Source organism: Montipora capricornis, chromosome 11 (assembly GCF_036669925.1).
Source record: "Montipora capricornis isolate CH-2021 chromosome 11, ASM3666992v2, whole genome shotgun sequence".
Classification (NCBI taxonomy): domain Eukaryota; kingdom Metazoa; phylum Cnidaria; class Anthozoa; order Scleractinia; family Acroporidae; genus Montipora; species Montipora capricornis.
The window spans coordinates 30,908,782-30,926,272 of NC_090893.1; the positions used below are offsets into that span (position 1 = coordinate 30,908,782).

The following is a 17,491-nucleotide window of genomic DNA, read 5'->3' on the forward strand; positions in this document are numbered from 1 at the left end:
CAAGCTCACGGCAGAGGATTGGGAGAACTTCAAACGTGACTTCAACGTCTGTTTCCACTTTCCTCTGATCAGTGTAGCTATAGCTTTAAATATCCGTGAAACGGAGCACTGACAGAGGGAGGGGGGTAAAAGGCGCACCGTCGGCTTCCATTGATACCAGTTTCGTAACTGAAGGAACTACCGACGTTAAATAAATTGACTTTACTTTACTTTTAACTTCTTATTTACAGATGAGTGTCGTAAGTATCTAGTTCATTACCCGAATCCAGAAAACCACATCATATGGGGCTCTCAGGAGTGCGACGTTCCCCCAGCATACCAGTTAAAACAAAATCACGACGGCTACGGCGACGAAAACGTCACTTCAAAATATAACTTTGAGCTATTCTAAGTATTTCATGATTATTCCATCTTGTTTATATTATACTATATATATAGGCGAAGTGTCCTATAACTGGATTGATATGGACGGATTTGAAGTAAAGAGTGAGACTGAAAGATTCACTGTAGTTTGTCCACGTTGCCCTCACGGGAGAGAAATGTACAAAAATGCGTGACGCACGTGCAGCACGATCATTTTGGTTGTTTTAACCAATAATATTACTTCTTTTTGTCGCTGTCATTGCCGTAGCCTTCGACAAATGATGGGTGATGGTCTGACAAAGTTACACATCTTACAGGGGAGTAGCCAGGGGGGTCCTGGGGTGCCCGTTACCCCCCACCCCCCTTTGTGGCAGTCAACGACATATTACAAACCATATCTGTGAAACTAGAACAGAGAAATTTATATCATCTGCAACTTGCTTCATGTACTATCGATCTCAGACGTCCCTGGACCAGGGCTTTTTTTTTCAGCCCACTTCACAGACCGTTGATTTCAGGCAGAGTTTACACGAAAGCGGTTTCACATCGACACGATTCCATGACTTCGAAAGCGCGTCAAAATCGATGCGGTTTGGAAGTGTTTACACGAAACCGTTTTCGCCAGAAAATCAAAGTCGTGATGTTATGTGATGTTACAAGTAAGTGCTGCACTATTTTTTCAATTGAACAATGCAAATTTTGCACCAAAATAGTAACCGTATTCAAATCGATGCGGTTTCACTGTTTACATGACAGATGAAACTGCGTCGTTTTGGAAACGCTCCACTTTTGGCAGCGGTTTCAAATCGACACGGTTTCGGCAACAGTTTCGATCGATGTTGTGTAAACAGAAGATGTAACCGCATCGAAAACTACGCAGTTACAAATGAAACCGCGTTCGTGCAAACGTTGGCTCAGTCTCCAGTTAAAAAATTCTGATCACGTGATAACATTTTTTGTGGCTCTGCGATTTCGGAAATACCGATCTCGTGACTCTATGTTCTGTTGCTCTCCCCAAAGAGAAAAGCGCGAAACGGTGTTGACGACAAGTAAGACCGGCCAAGGCTATTACAGGTAACCCAGGAAAAGTCTTATCCGAGGAAATAAGAAGCAGGAGGACGTCTGAGATCGATGGTATTCAGCTATTTTATAGGCTTGTCGCCCTCCTCCCCCTCCCTCGCACTCGCTGCTCATCCGAAAAATTGTCACTTTCACCAAAAACATCGTGGATGACCAATAAGTACCTAGGGTATGAGAGAATGTGACTCCCTTTTGAAAAATCCTAGCTACGCCCCTGTCTTACCCAGTGGCCAGACCTCCACGTACTAAATCAAAGAAATTCTGGAAAACAGAAATGAAACCGTTAACTAACTTCAAGGCAGCAGGTTACAGCCGACCGACGAAAAGACAGCTGTTTAGCTCAAAGAAGGCAATGACCTTTGTGCAGGACAGAGCGCCGGCCCACACTTCAAAGGCGGATCAGACATGGTGTCAGAATAATTTGCCAATCTTTTATACCCATGGACGACTTGCCGGCAAAGTTGCCTGATCTGAACATCATTGACGAGACAACGTACAAAGCCCCAGCCCCTGAAACACTGCACTAGCTGAGAAGTAGACTAAGGTTCGGGCTAAAAAAATGCCAACTCTCGACACGCTTCAGGAGCTCACGCATTATTCTGCCCCGCCGCTTAGAAAATATCATAAAAAAATAAAAGAGGCCATTTTGGTTACTAATATTTAAGTTATTCGATGTTGAATCAATAAGGAACAACATACTTAATTTTCCAAGAGGTAGTAATTACCAAAATATAAGCCAATAAAATATCAGAACGAACTTTTGAAACACTCTTTATACCTATTTATTTTATTTTTATTTTGTTTCTTTATTTCTTTACCTGTTTTACTATTAACCTAATTTGCTAAATTTGATTGTAAGTTACATAGCCCGCCTCGATTATTATTGCTATATGCAGGCTGTGTATTTCTTCAATTTGTTAAATTTAAACATTGAAATAAAATGATGATGATGATGATGATGATGATAACAATTTTTTAATCATGTATAGATGGGATTCAGTTTCTTGTTCATGAAATTTGATATCTTCGTCGTGCAAGATGAATATGTAACATACACAATATGGGCGGCAGATCTGACGCGAAAATTGTTTATTATGACTTATTAAAGTGTTAATGTACACTAGGTATTTTTGATGATTCAAGACATTTTAACAGGGAAAATCGAAAGAAACGTTTATGTAAGTGAAGAGAATTCTGTATCATAATATGCAGATATTGATTAATCAAACATTTCTTTTGTTTTCCCAACATGAATTATTAATGAACTTTATAAGGCACTGTTATCATTCACAGGTGAGGATATTGATGTCGTCATAATTACATATATAATAATATATCATACCATAATATAAGTGCATCCTGTTCATGCGTGAATTCATGCGGCTGTTGGTGTCATAAATTAAAATTTCATTTTAAAAGATCGCTAAAAAAATGGTTTGAAGATACGAAGACAGTAAAACTACCTTTGACTTTCTTCAGTAAAGGTGATCACTCTTTTCGATGCTTTTAAAATGAAAAAAACTGAGATGTCTCTGATTTGGCGGATACTTATTATCTGTATAGAAAAACAGAACATGGTACATGACCGCGCCGGGATACGATTTCTTTCTTCTTGCGCTGATGTATCTCTCACTCGCTTTCTGCACTGACCGTCATAAGATGTACTATCAGCACTCTTAGGACACTTTCCATTTGACAGGACTGATCGGCCAGACCAGGCATTTGGAAGGACTAACTGTACAACGCCTTTAAATTAACACACTTTTGATATACACTTCTCCAGAAGAATGCGAGGGATTATCATGCAAGTGTTCCGTCTAATTGTTGCATTTTCTTTGCAAACTGATGTGTCTGGCCGGGTAGTTCTGACAAAGGGAAAGCGCCTTAAGATAAAGACAAGTTCGTATTCCCGGCAGTCATTGTCAGTCATGAGGTATAATACTCTATTTATTGATGGTTTTAAGGTTCTTTATGGAGCGAAGAGAAATAACCACTTTTTGAAAGAGTTTTTTGTGACATGCGGAATAAGGTCAAGGGAAGTGGGTTCCACTTCAAGAGCTTGTTTCTTCGCGCATATCACAAAAATCCAATTCAATAATTATTGTTTTATCAAATATTCTTTGAGAGACGGATATCAAGCCACAAAAGCACTAGTGGAGGTCCCCTGTTTATTTGCTTTTGAATAGGGACAAATATAAATCAATTAACTAACTGTAAGGTCACTAGCCAATGATACCAATTAAGCTCGCGGATTTATTAGGACTATGTAGGTTGGGTGATTTCCGGAGTTAATTGTAGGTTGTGAGCTAATCAAATTTAAGAAAAGGAAGTTCGTGCGCAATGTTCCGAGATTTGTCAAAATTACTGGATAGCTATGTATCTTGAAATAACTGAAAAGTCAGCTTATAACTGAGAAATATGTAGACATTTAGCTGTTGGCTGAGACTCCAATATCCTCACACAGACCCTCGTTATGACCGTAAATCATTGATGATACCCATACACAAGATCATCTTTCGGCTATAGAATGAGCACAGACAACGCTTTTTTCCTTTTGACATGGCCTGAGATAAGCGGAAAGATGCTTCTTCAGTAGGGAAAATAATATTATTACCGGTATTCTCTGGTTAACTTTCGGTTTGAAGGCCAAATGTTTAAAGATTGTACATCACTCTATAATGTCCATGGAATGAATGAATAAACATTAAACGCAAATTTTGGCTGGAATTTGTAATTGTTTTTAAAACTAGTTTAAAGCTATTGTAGTTTTTCTTTTACTTGCTGTTATTGCCACAATCTGAAACACTTGAACTAAACATGTAAAAACGTTTAAAACATTCTAAGCATAACCCAGAATGAGCTCTAACGAGAATCTCATAATCCGCTGAAATGACTTATTGTTCCATCATTTCCCGGAGTGACTCATGGGAGTTGGTTTGCAGTTATGTTGATTTGTATTCACAGCTTTGGTACCCTCAAGTTCAACTGAAGAAAGTCAGCAATGTCGAGCGCCTGATGAAGATCGTAACTACCGTCACAGTAACGGGAGTATTCGCAGATTTCGCACCCTGTGTTGGCCCAGCGTGTTGGGAAGACATGTACGCTTGAATGATGTGTATGCAAGAGTGCATGAAGTGGAAGTTTACCCTGCTCAAAGAGGTATAATATTTACGATATAATAACAAGCTTGTAGTTTCACTGAATTACTTATTTTTGCCCTTCTGCCTTTCTTGATTATAGTGGCAAGTAATATGCAATATCGATCTTGGGCATGCAAAATCATTTTTCTCGTAATGCTCGCAAGAATTCTTCTCCTGAATAATTCAGGAAATCACGTTTTTTTAGACGACAGCCAATCATAAAGCTTTCATTAGACAATCGCTTTAATTGAATTTACTTGCTTGCATCATGAACTTCATCTGCATCATATTCGACCAGGCCTAAGTTACCGTCGTTTGTGATAAATTATGGTGTTTTGTGGTAGTTCTTTAGCATCTCGGAGCACGAAGACTAAGGGTGCGTTCGATTGGCCGTATTCCGGAATAGGAATACATGGACTAGAAGTTAGAAATCCTTCGTTTTTACGAGATTCACATTAAAATCGTCAAAGACCTGCTGAAATGCTATTTTAAACATATCTTTATTAGCCTTGTTGCTTCAAACACCTAGACATATCGTTTTAAATCATCACTACACGTATTTTCATTCCAGAATAGGGTCTATCGAGCGCACCCTAAGTTAAGGAGGCTGCAAAGGGTTTTTATGTCAGAGCACTCGCGTTTAAGCCATACACTTAAACTGGTCGCGTCAGCTCATGAATCCAAAAGTGTGAACAGAAATAAAAATGCGACCTACAATCGCAGAAATAGGGAAAATATGTCGAAACTTACCTCGTACACCTTCGTAAGTTTCTTCGCAAATTCTTTTACAATTTTTTTACTGGGTTGCCAAACCCAGTCGGAATTTCGGTTTCATTTCGTGGATTTTTTTCCATGTCGGGAAAATTCTTGCCTGTCACTCCCCTGCTAAGTGGTGTCTTTGTGCATGGAGTCTTATGTGCGTATTTTGTTAGGTTTCAGGGGGCTGGGGTAATGCGTAGCTTGCTCTGCACAATTAACCTCACGGTAATGGCGTCGAAAGTCATTGTAACGCGAATGGCGTTTTAGTACATCTTAAAAGAAAATATACCCATATGGAGCTCAAGAATGGAACGTCAAGACAGGTGGTGAAACATAAAGCTCTGGAATCTTAAAAGCGACGAGTAATGGACTTCGACAGCGTGAATCTTTCGCCCGTCGAGCCGAAATCAAAATGAGCTGTACTTCTAATATTTCGCCAAGGTGGTGTTACGTACAACACTGAAACCAAATGGAAATTTCTCTGGTAACTTACGGGTTCAACAAACACAGAGAAGGAATCGAACACCACAAGTAGATCTGTGATCTCTGTTGTGTGTCTCACAGTGTTTACTGAAGTCGCATATATTTAAAGTTTGCCTGTTTGTCTGGCAAGTAACATTCATTTCGTACTCAACTAAGCAAAGGTTAAAAAAAATTGGAAATGTGACAGTGAAAAATTATTTGAATGAAAGCTTGTTGTCTCTTTTGTGCTTTATTATTTACGGTCAAGGTTCTTTCGAAAAGTGTTTGATGTGAACTGTCAGAAATTTATTTGATTGCATATGCTTTGTGATTGTGATTTCGCTTGCACGCACGCAACTGAAATAGGAAGGGTTTCTTGCCTCTTGTAGCAAATATGTTGCTTGTTTTAATAAATGTTTCGCTGGAAAATATTTCTGTGAAATTTCTAGCTTTTGTAAATTTATCATGTTGTGTAATTTTCGAGCTTAGCAAATTTGCATACATGTGTTGAAATGTGATGCGGGGAGAATTTTTGTGGTAACGCATAAGTCACGAAAATAAACAGGTCTGTTGGAAGCGTGCTTGAGTTTCAACAAAATGACCCCCTAAATCGGCAAAAGATTGTGACGCTGATGAATAATAAAGTAGTTGCTATTACCAAAACGATGGAATTACCTGGTGATAAATAACCTTGTCTTGGAGAGTAAATTTTTGACTTTCCAGAAGCAATGATCAACCTCTGAGAGTTGGGCGATTCGTAGGCTTTGTGTTGAATTCGCACATTTCTTGTCAAAATTTACAACAATTGAAAGAAAAAGAAAATCCCCCCAACTTGAAAAAAATTGCCTAGAACGCTGCACGTACCACAGGCAACCCAGTGTACCCTCACGGAGGGTCTAGTTCCAACCAGCTTCCAACGATGTTTTCACAAATGATGCAAGTTCAACTGGATTAATTTTAGGTAAAAGTTTAATGGAATTTGTTTTTGAAAATGGTTTTTAGCTATTTTTCGAAACTGATTTTAAAGGACTTGTGGCAGTGTCGTACTGCTGCTATCATGGCAACAGTCGGAGACTCGTGGACAACCTTTAGAAACTGCCTGCCAAAGTATTTGCTGTCTAAAAGATCTCCCTTGTAATTCTTTTCCTTTGGAAACCCACTCTTGCCTGTCGAAACCCCTTTGGAGCCTCCTTAACAATCCTCATTAAGACCAATAACTCATTCAAAACTGGGTAGGAAAACCAAAAGTCGCGATCCTGTATGCGCTCATTGGCATGTGAACTTGAAAACGGATTCATTACTCTGCTGTTGAGAGGAGTCCTCTAGCGTGAGAGTGTAAAGTCGTTTTCTTTAAGAAAGAAGATGGTGTTTTTATATTTCAAGAAACAAAGATATCTGTTTAGCTTAACGCCTTCAAAAACTGAAATTATTATTACCACACACGTGAATAGTTCTCTCCGCGTGCGCTGATTGGCTAACTCGGAGTTGATTATCCAATTACTATTCCTCTCCGAGTAGACGGCGTGCGAGATTTGAAATTTCCGACCACATTTTACAAAAATATAGTAGTTTTTGGTTTCCTTTTTTTTTCAGCTTGTGTGGTGTATACTAAAACAATTATTCACATTCTCTTCGGTGACTAATAGTTAGATATCAGGTGTCTATAAATTTCAAAGTTGTGCTAGTGAGTATCTTCAACATTGAGAGTCGGACAATTCCTTTTTTTATTTCAACTGGATTTGCTTACAGTTCAAGTCTCTTGTCGCCGAATGAAAAGTCAACCTTTTACACTGCAGGTCTTCCGGTTCATTATAACCAAGACGACAATTGTGCTAATTATGGATAAATAATTTAGTTGGAACTTGGCTCTAAGTTTTTACCGACATATAGTCAGATGCGGTAGTGGAACTACGACTGAAGAACGCGGCCAAGGACTTCTATCTGGAAGTAGCCACATTGGTTATTAAACTTTTTGATGTTATAAACTAGACAGCTGTGAAATTTACTCATCGTGTAAATATAATCCCATATTTTTTTTTTAGGTTGTCAGATTCAAGCAATTAGCATGTTCATTAGTGGCAGAGCCCCAGATGGCGTTTTCTCAGCCTCCTCATCCAGAGTTGATAACGGACCTGAAAAGTGTCGACTGAACGGAAATGGTACATGGTTACCAAGCACCAAAAGAAATGCTAGCGACTTCTTACAAATCAATCTTGGTTATGAGTTCTACATTTGCGCTACAGCGACTCAAGGAAACCCAACTGCTGATCAATGGACAACAAAATACAAGATATATACATCGTTGGACAACATAAACTGGACAACCTACAAAGAGAATGGGATAGAAAAGGTTTGTAATTAACTTTTTAGGGAAGATTTGCCATACTCTTTTAAACAAATTCTATGGGAAAATTCACCACCTGACGAGGGAATTCCACATCAAATTTCACGCGAAAAACAGGTAACCCAAGCTAACGATGTAATTTGAGCATCACAATCAGTTAAACAATAACCGTTTGTATGGGAATTTGCAAACGTCTTCAGGAGTCGAAGATAAAAGAACATTACTTGAACAAAAATGCCTTACATGTACCTTCAAGTTGTCTTCTCGATACCTTATCAGTGTTTTTGTGGCGTACTTTGACCATTTCAGCGCTATTCCAGTGGGTTCTAGGTTCGCTGTTTTCTCTTTATGTATTTATGTACCAGTCAAATTGAAGCTCCAACATCCCCCCCGGGCATACCCCGGACATTTGACTCCTTTTCCTGCCCGGGGGGAGGGAATTTGATCATCTTAGTCTTCCCGGGGGCGGGGCAATTGATCATCACTCATAGGAGGTGGAGAATTTGATCGCTAGCCTCCATTTCATGTTACGTTTGCACGTGGGTTGATAAATCATGGCGGACACAAACGTAGATGCATTCAAAGGTAAAGATTTCGCATTCGTACCTGATTAGTTGAAAGGGATATTTATACCTGTTACCTGTTCTCCTTGTGCCTCTTTCCATGTAGGGCTCTGATTCTCCTTGGTGTTGTCTATTAAAGCATGTTTACATACACAGCTGCAGAAGCATAATAGAAGCTACTGAAAAGTTAAAACAGTAATCTGGTAATTTTCCCTGGGGTAAGGGGATTTGATCACCTGAAATGGACCTATGATGAGGCATTTGAGCTTTTTGGCCGGGAAGGGGGGGGGGGGGGTGGGGGAGGGGAAGGCATTTGAACCAAAATGTTCCAAAAATTCAAATGCCCGGTGGGTTGCCCGGGGGGGGATGTTGAAGCTTCAATTTCACTGGTACATTATCTTCAAGGTTAGAAACTCCGATGAAGCAGTCGGAAACACAAACTGCTGTAAATTGTCCAAACAGCTCAATTTGACCCGAAAGTCCACTGAGATCAAGGATGATGGTGCTGCCACATATTTCAATCGTCATATCAGACAAACTTTCACGGAAAGGAATGAAAATCGCCAAAATGGGCTGATTTGGATTTTCCGTGCAGGAAACCGTTGGGAAACACCCTACCGACCGGACCCAAGGTTCAAATTTAATTTGTTACACACAGGGTGAGGGACGAGGCTTTAGTCTCTGTGACAGTTACAACGTGAGGCCCTTCTCGGGAAAGTACTCAGCTGTCACGCACAAATGGACGAGGCTCAGGGAAATGCTGACGCATGAAAGATGTTTCGCAAACAAATCGTAAACATTCAGTTTGTTTACAGTGTATCTGTCACTGACATCGTCGCCCACCCGGTGTGTAACAAATTTGGTGTTTTCCAACGGCCGTTCACGTAACTTCGTGACAGAGCATTGTCGACGGTCCACGATGGAAGGGAGTTGTTACATTAGCGAGCCGAAATTCCCGCACCGCAGCTATTTTTATCTGATAGAGAAGGCATTAGTTAGAGGAGGATTTTAACATGCACTGGGTTAAATCTGGAGGCGACCTGAGCTTTCGGAGTGACTTAACGGCTGATTTCCTTTTGTGGATATGCGAGACCACCGCCAGCAAGTAATCAGCCTTGGGAAATCATATATAATTATGAGAGAGCAACGGTAGAAATAACACTCCTTAGAATCACGCTGAAACGGCCAGAAATGCTAAGAACATACCATAAATAAAACAAGGAGGCAAGGTAAGAAATTCTGGTGTTTTTTTGTTTTAATGCCCTAAATAACGACCGCCAAGGCCCGTTTTAAACGTCGCATTCCCAACAAAAAAAGCATATAAAATTTATGTAACGCAACAACGATTCTCCGTGAGCTTGGGGTGAGATGGTAAAAGTTTCTTTGAATTGCACAGCTTTTCCAAAGATGAAGCTAGGCATTTAGTTTACCTTTTGGAGAATGCTGCAATATTCAATGAGGGGGGTTCAAGACCTCCCGCGTCCCGTACCTTGCTCTTCCAGTTCCCGTACCTTTATCTCCCGGCTCCCGCCCTTTTATAGTCCTGCTCCCGTCCGCTATAAATTAGGAGACGCAAAACACATCTTGGTCATTTAGACAGGTAATTCTTAAATGATGACGGTCTTAATTGTTCCAATTTGCAGTTCTGAATAGACCTCTTTACAGTTGTGTACCATTCTCGTCACCAGAGTCTCGGTTCGACCCAAGGCTCTGGGAAATTCTATGTAGGAGAACATGCGCCGTAGGGTTCTTATAGCCAAGAATTGGCTATTTAAACCTTACGGCGACTGCTCACTCCTCGTGCTAACATGAATGCACCAATTATAGACGCTTTTGATTGTTCTTCACGAGAACCAATGAGAAGACACTTTGTTTCAGGGCTCCCCAGAGATCTTCTCTCCCTCAGTCAAGAGCTCTGCAGTCTAGATTGAGTTGTGTGGTTAGTTACCTGGGCCCGGTTGTTCAAAAGCCGATTAACTTTAATCCAGGATTAGCGTAAACTTTTGTTTCATGTTTTCAACTTTTTGGTGAAAGTTGTTTTGCTTATTTTTGTTTTTTAAGATTGACTTCCTCTAATGTAAAGTTTTTCCGAATATCAGCGTTTAACAGCATTTGAGCGTAGAGAAATAAACTCCTTGGTTAATTGTTAATCTCGGTATTAGCGTTAATCGGCTTTTGAACAACCGGGTACAGGCCTTTAAATGAAAGTGAGGCTGGTGTTTACCTTGTTATGATACAGACCTTCCTCCTTTTCTCATGTTAATGATGTTTTTGTCACGCTAATTAGTAAGAATTTGCATGAGAAAAGCAGTGAGCTTTCTATCAAAACAAGGTCAACTCCAGCCTCACTTTCATTCATAGGCCAGGTAACTAAACACACAACTGTAAACTGGTCTATTGTCTCGTGTTCTCATAAATACACGTTTCCTGGGGCGGATCCAGGTTTTTACAAAATGGGGTCCAATAAAAGGTGCCGCCCAAGGCAGTGTGCCTGTTTGGGGACCCCTGGGAAATTTTGGAATTTTTGGTCCTCAGAAACGCGATTTCCGGCATTCTGAGGCAAAGTCAGCGTGTTTTAATTTCTCGTTTTTTAAAGTTAAAATTCCATATTTTCCCATTTCCATTAAAATATAACAGACCTGCGCAAAATGATATAATGTTATTTGCCAACTGGGAGGTCCTTGTAGTGAAAAACTGTGACCGAGGTCCTGAAAATGCTTCGTGAGGCCGCAGGCCGAGGGGAGCTTTTCCAAGGCCGAGAGCACAGTTTTTCGGCCTACAGACCGACCCTTAGCTGGTAAATACCTTTTTTTCTTTTCTCTCTCTTTTCCTTTCTAAAGTCACTCTTTTAAGTTTTGACTCGCACCACGTTTGATAGCGAATGCAGTACTGAACGTTTCAAAGAGAAACATTTTTATTTGAATTCTATTTTCAGGCCTCTTGCCTGCTAAAAATCTGTTTTGAAACATTTACTTTTGTATGTAAACGGATTCGGTGTTAAAAAATGGAAATTAAGGTCATTACACAAGGTAACGCAACCAGGGCTAGGATTCCGCCCGGGTTGGCGGGCAAGATAGAAAATTCGGCCCGCTCCTAGGGCCAATCAGATTGCAGGGTTCGCAGAATTCCACCCTCTCGCGCATTGAGAAAAAAATATAAAAGGTTATGTACTTCGGATCAAATTTTCATTTATCAAACTATGATAAAAGTATGCTGCATTTAAACCTTTTTCAAACTTTGTGTTTCATCAAAGACGGGATCCATAAGAAGCATTCTTCGGGGGAATCTTTCCGCAAAACGCTGACATCGTAGGTGACGGGCTTTTCGTAGTGACTAGCGTAGTGCAAACAATTCGCAGGAAACAGTTAATGTTAGGGAAAATGTCTGAATCACAGGCCTGGTAAAAAAAAACCACATTCGCAGCGAACCAAAATATTCAAATACCGGTACTCATTTGTTTATTAATCAGATACCGTTTTAGCTACATTGAACAGCAGCGTATTAGCCTTCTTATTTAAGATGTACTTGTATTTATTTTATATTTGTACAAGTTTATGACGCTAGGTGATTTAATTTAGGGGGTTTGATCGAGCCCCTTGAACACCCCCCCCCCCATCCCCTCCACACACACACACCCAGGCCCGCGCCAGCTGGTTTTCAGCAATCAGTCCGGAGTTTGTTGGGATCATAAGGTCATTAAAATGTAGAAATGGGATATGAAGAAGTTGCAGTGAAATGTCACCACGTAGTGAAATCTTAGTCCGGTCTGATTCACGGTCATAGACCGAATGCATAAATAGGGGCCTCACTAGCCTCGTTTGCATGGACAAAAGGCAAAAGAAATGTTTCTTGAGAGTCACTTAGTGAGTCTAATTAGCACAGAAGCAGAAGAATACATTTTTGGCAGCCATTTATGCAGTCCTTTTTTAAGGAGCAAGCTCCCAAGAAGGTGTTCCATGAACGGACTCCGACCTATCACTACCGCCCCGAAAAATACTAAGACCTATTAAAATGGTCTTCGACGACATTTTAATGATGAAGTCGTGTCTATTTGCCTAGACTTTCGAAACGTCTTTCATCTCATGTAGATGACGGGCAGAACGAAGGACGTTTCATTCTTGATTGGCGCCAATTTTAGCGACCCAAACATCAGAGTAGTCCTCGTGGACCCCAGGGGATAAGCTCAGGGGATAGAATTGTCAATCAAAATTTGTCATACGCAGTGAAGCGTGACTTTCAACATAGCTACTAAGGCCACCGGATATTCCGAATTGCGCTACTGTCAGGAAAAAACAATTCAAGAATATCTGTCTTGCAGAGATATGTTTGTGTCTGCTCCAACGGGAGCTGGGAAAAGTCTTTGAACTAGCCCCCTACGCTTTTGATCTTTTACTTGGAGAGGATTGCAATGCTATCGTCTTTGTAACTGTTCCACCTATTTTTTACTCATGAAAGATTTGGTCTCTAGTCTCAATTGTCGTAGCATTAGAGCGTCATATGTAGGAGACAACATATTTGAACAATTTGTGACACTGCACGAACATATTATTGTACATTTAAATTTTGACTCTTGATTGACATATTAATGGTATACGGTATACAATTTAAAAAACTTGGTCCCGTTACTTTCAGGGTGTGGGGAAGTCGCTACTTTCGGGAGGTCGCTACTTTCGGGACTTACTAGCGGCCACAAAAAATTGACGTTAATTTCGGGGTGTCGTTTCTATCGGAACTTTACAGTATTACTGTATGTTCTTCCTGAATCAACAGCTTCAGTCGCGCTCCGTCACTCAAGCAAGACATTAGGAAGCTTAAGCACGTGCGTTTTGAGACACGGACGGCAACCGGAAGTGAGCTGTTTTCCCTTTTACCTTGTCTTTACACGCAGGACCAAAAAAATATCTTTTCTCCATTAGAGATGATTGGTACAAAAATTTGGGGGACACCACTGTCCTGGCACGCGAAATGTTCGCTTCTGTTTGTCGTCCGCGTCTCAAAAACACACCTGCTTAAACTCCCTATTTTCCAGGCGCCTTGTTCCTTAAAAAAAAAAGCACTTTTGTACCCAAAAAGTCAGGTGAAAAAATAAGGAAAACAAATTAAACAATCTTTAAGTTTTCTTTATTGTAATTTGGACTGCCTTAGCTGGATGATGCCATCACCATTCTCAAATCTGTATATCTACTGAGAATAGCAAGGTCAGATGCATTTTACAGTACACATTTTCTCAGAGTGAAATACTTGAGTGTGCAGATTATAGCAGAGTGTACAAGGAGTGAGAAGTTCTAGCAAATTGTTTCCGGATTCCGGATTCCAGATTCCGGATTCCCACTTTTAGTGCTGCCATTTACTTGTACTCGTTTTAGTCACTTTGTAGAGACTGAAGCATTGCGGTCTTGCCAATAAATTAAGTTTTTGATCAGTTTATAATATTTATAGAAAACTGTTAAGAAAATATTTGGGATATTTAGAATTTTTTCACAATATTTAGGGGGAAACAGCGAGATATTTCGGAAAAATATCAGGACTTTCCGGGAACATATTTAGACGATTTTACGAGATGTTTGTAGCTAGGCCAAGTGGAATGCGTCAATTGAAAATTTTTTGTAGGCTAAAAATGTGTTTAAACATCTTGTAAGTAATGCTGCTGGCGAAAGGTGGACCCTTGAAAACTTCATCGTCGAGAAAAACGATGCGTTCAGACAACATTGAAGGGGCAAACGCACGCATACATTGACTTTACTCCTACAGGATAGTAATTTCAACATACAATATTGGTTTCTAAATGAGCTGTGTATATATCTAATCTTACATATATGTGTAGTTAAAAAAATGCTTAAATTCTTTTAAATAGTACTAATGGTAGCTACATATATGTTGCAGAGACTAAATTACTAAAACCAAAATTTGAGTGTTTTATAATAGAAAATTATAATTATTGATAAGAATAAATATAAATATAATAATATTAAAAAAATCTAACTACCGGGTAGATCGTTCCTCAAAAAACTCTTTAAAGCTAATCTCAAATGTCATTTCGAAGTGCATCCCACGCTGTTGCCCTCAACAAGCAAAAGATCTTTTTAATCAGTTTGTCTCAGGTTTGGGCAAGAACATGTCAAACTTGCTGCTTCGGATGTTGGACGTTGTAGTTATGCATCCAAGGCTGTGCTCTAAGGAAAATTTCGGGGAGCCCTTTGGGCTCCCAAGCATTTCAGCTGGGGTGCCCAGCCCTCCAAGTTGGTTGCCCGAATTAATTAGTTCTTTATCTAATTAATTATGTTACATGTGAAATCATGTGGAACGGCCCTTGAACTAATTGTTTTGTACGAAGAAAAAACATTTTCCGAGAGCTGTCGTAAACTGTAACCATCAGGGCCCGGTTGTTCAAAAGCCGATTCACGCTAATCCCAGATTAAAATTTAACCAAGGAGTTTATTTCTCTACTCCCAAATGATGTTCAACGCTGATACTCGGCAAAACGTTAAATTAGAAGACGTCAATCGTAAAAAACAAAAATAGGCCAAAAACAGTTACACCGAAAAGTTGAAAACATGGAACAAAAGTTTAGGCTAATCCTGGATTAAGTTAATCAGCATATTAAATTTTTTAGCCCCCTTTTCTGCTAGAAATACAATAAGCCAGAGTACCCGGCCGGGGGTGGTAATTTTTCTCACTCGCCCGAAGCCAAATGTTAGCCGCCTGACGGGGCACCGTTAGTACCTCTCAGAGTTCCGACAAAAGAGCACGCCTTTTTTGAGCAATTACCCCACACAAGGCTGCAATAGTCGAAGTACGGCTGTACTGATCGATAAATAGAATTCAATGTTCTTAAGTCTTTCGTTAGAGGTCTAATTTTAATTACTTACTACTTAATATATACACAAGCAGGAGTATTTTATCAGATATAAAAAGTCCTGAGGGCGAAACCCGAGGGATTTTTTATATCTGATAAAATATGTGCTGCGCATGTTTCAAATGGCTTAAAATACTCCGCCATATTCAATAGCCGTTTTGACCAATCGTGATGGGAAAAAGACTATTCCTCCGTGAAAGGCGGTCTAGCTCAGTTTGCCTAGGAATCGAAAAACCCCCTGAACAAAAAAGACGTTACATAAGAAGTCGCGCCAGTCTATTCCACCTGGAAATTGAAACAAATGTATTTCAGCGATTTCAGCGATGTATAGAAATGTTATTCACCTTGGCCGGTAAGCGTAAAAATGCTCCGGTTTAGTGTTTTGAGGGCTCATGAACCGACGACAACATGCCTCCAAAACGACAGTTAAATTAGGTGGCCAAAGACGGTGGAAGAACAAAAGAAAAAAGACTTGGATGACTGCATTGCAAAGGTTACCAGGAACGCAACAAGGTGGTCGTTTAAGGTTTTCTCTGAGTGGCAGATATCAAGGAACAACAAAGAAAGGAGTCATGAAATGCATATGTTAATAAACATGAGGCATTACATAATGCCACTCGTGGTATTATATAATTCTTCATTTTGCATTCCATTGTCCATCTATTTACCCCGCTATTTTGAAATCCCTGGGTCCACGTTGAAATCCCTCATCAGGCTTTCAGGTTTGTTGGGTGAATTACCAGGTGTAACAACTTACTCGCGTCTTGAGAAATTCATCCGATTGGTCAAAACGACTATTGAATATGGATGAGTATTTCAAAGCATACACAAGCCATTTTGCCTGTTAGGTCAGTACGATGTGCAATATGTGATTATCCTGTGACAGTCTAAATTCATCAGTGTGTACGCTGAGCAACTTTATGATAGCTTTCCTTTCTATAGGTTTATCGTATATACTAAGGGTGCGTTCGATTGACTGTATTCTGGAATAAAAATACATGGAATAGAAGTAAGAAAGCCTTCGTTTTTACGGAAATTCACATTAAAATTGTCAAACAACTGCTGAAATGCTATTTTAAACACATCTTTATTATTTTTGTTGCTTCAAAACGCCAGAAATGTTTTGTCTGGAACCGACTGTCATATAACTCGTTTTCGAGGCCTGTAGATGCCCTCTTACTTAAGATTTTTTTCTCGTGGGACACCTGTATATGGAATGTTCTTGTCCAATTTCTCCCTGAGCGTACCGAAATGTAGACTCAGTTTATCCCCTATGTCTTTTTTTATCAGAATATGATCAACCCCCACTGGAAATCTTGTTAATGATTGTCGTCTTACGAACTAACGTACTGCTTATTATTTTTCGAGTTTCTCTTACGTTGTCGCTATTTTCTTGGATGTCGTAGTTGAAATATTTTTTTTATAATTTTGATATTAACCTTGTTTCTGGTATTTCTCCGTATAATTTAGTCAGTCTAACTCATTCTTTGTTTTGACAAGTCTACGTAGCTTGTTCTTTATTCCCGAGTAAATTTGATTGTTGGAGGGAAATTGTTGGAGAATTTACCAAAATGGTTGATTTTGTTTTCCCTTGTGGTCCTCATTGAAAACCTGTCGTCAATGAAACGTTTCCAGTGGGCAGGTTAGCGGGAGTGTTCGTTTAACTGTTTTTCAACATGAAGCGTAAAAATGACCGCGAACTAGGCTTTTTCCGTTTTAGTCTCCGTTGCAATGCGTGAGTCTGCGAGCTTCTGCGCATTTGGAGTTAGTAGAAGAACACCGCAATACAATGCATCTATCGTACGTTTTATTTCGACGTTTTGAAAATATATTTGTGAAAGTTTAATGTTCATTTAGTTTGGCTTTGACACTACAAAGGTCATTATTTCACTGCTTTGTTCATCAGCTGGTACGCGTAGCTTTC

General features: G+C 39.8%; 1 protein-coding gene across 1 annotated transcript in view; it reads left to right on the forward strand.

The window, feature by feature from the left end:
* Positions 1-17,491, forward strand: part of LOC138023367 (uncharacterized) — a 157,271-nt gene that overhangs the window by 121,024 nt on the left and 18,756 nt on the right. The window contains exons 7-8 of the mRNA XM_068870378.1: positions 4,408-4,602; positions 7,847-8,154. Coding sequence (XP_068726479.1) covers positions 4,408-4,602; positions 7,847-8,154 — 503 coding nt within the window. The remainder of the gene's footprint in view (positions 1-4,407; positions 4,603-7,846; positions 8,155-17,491) is intronic.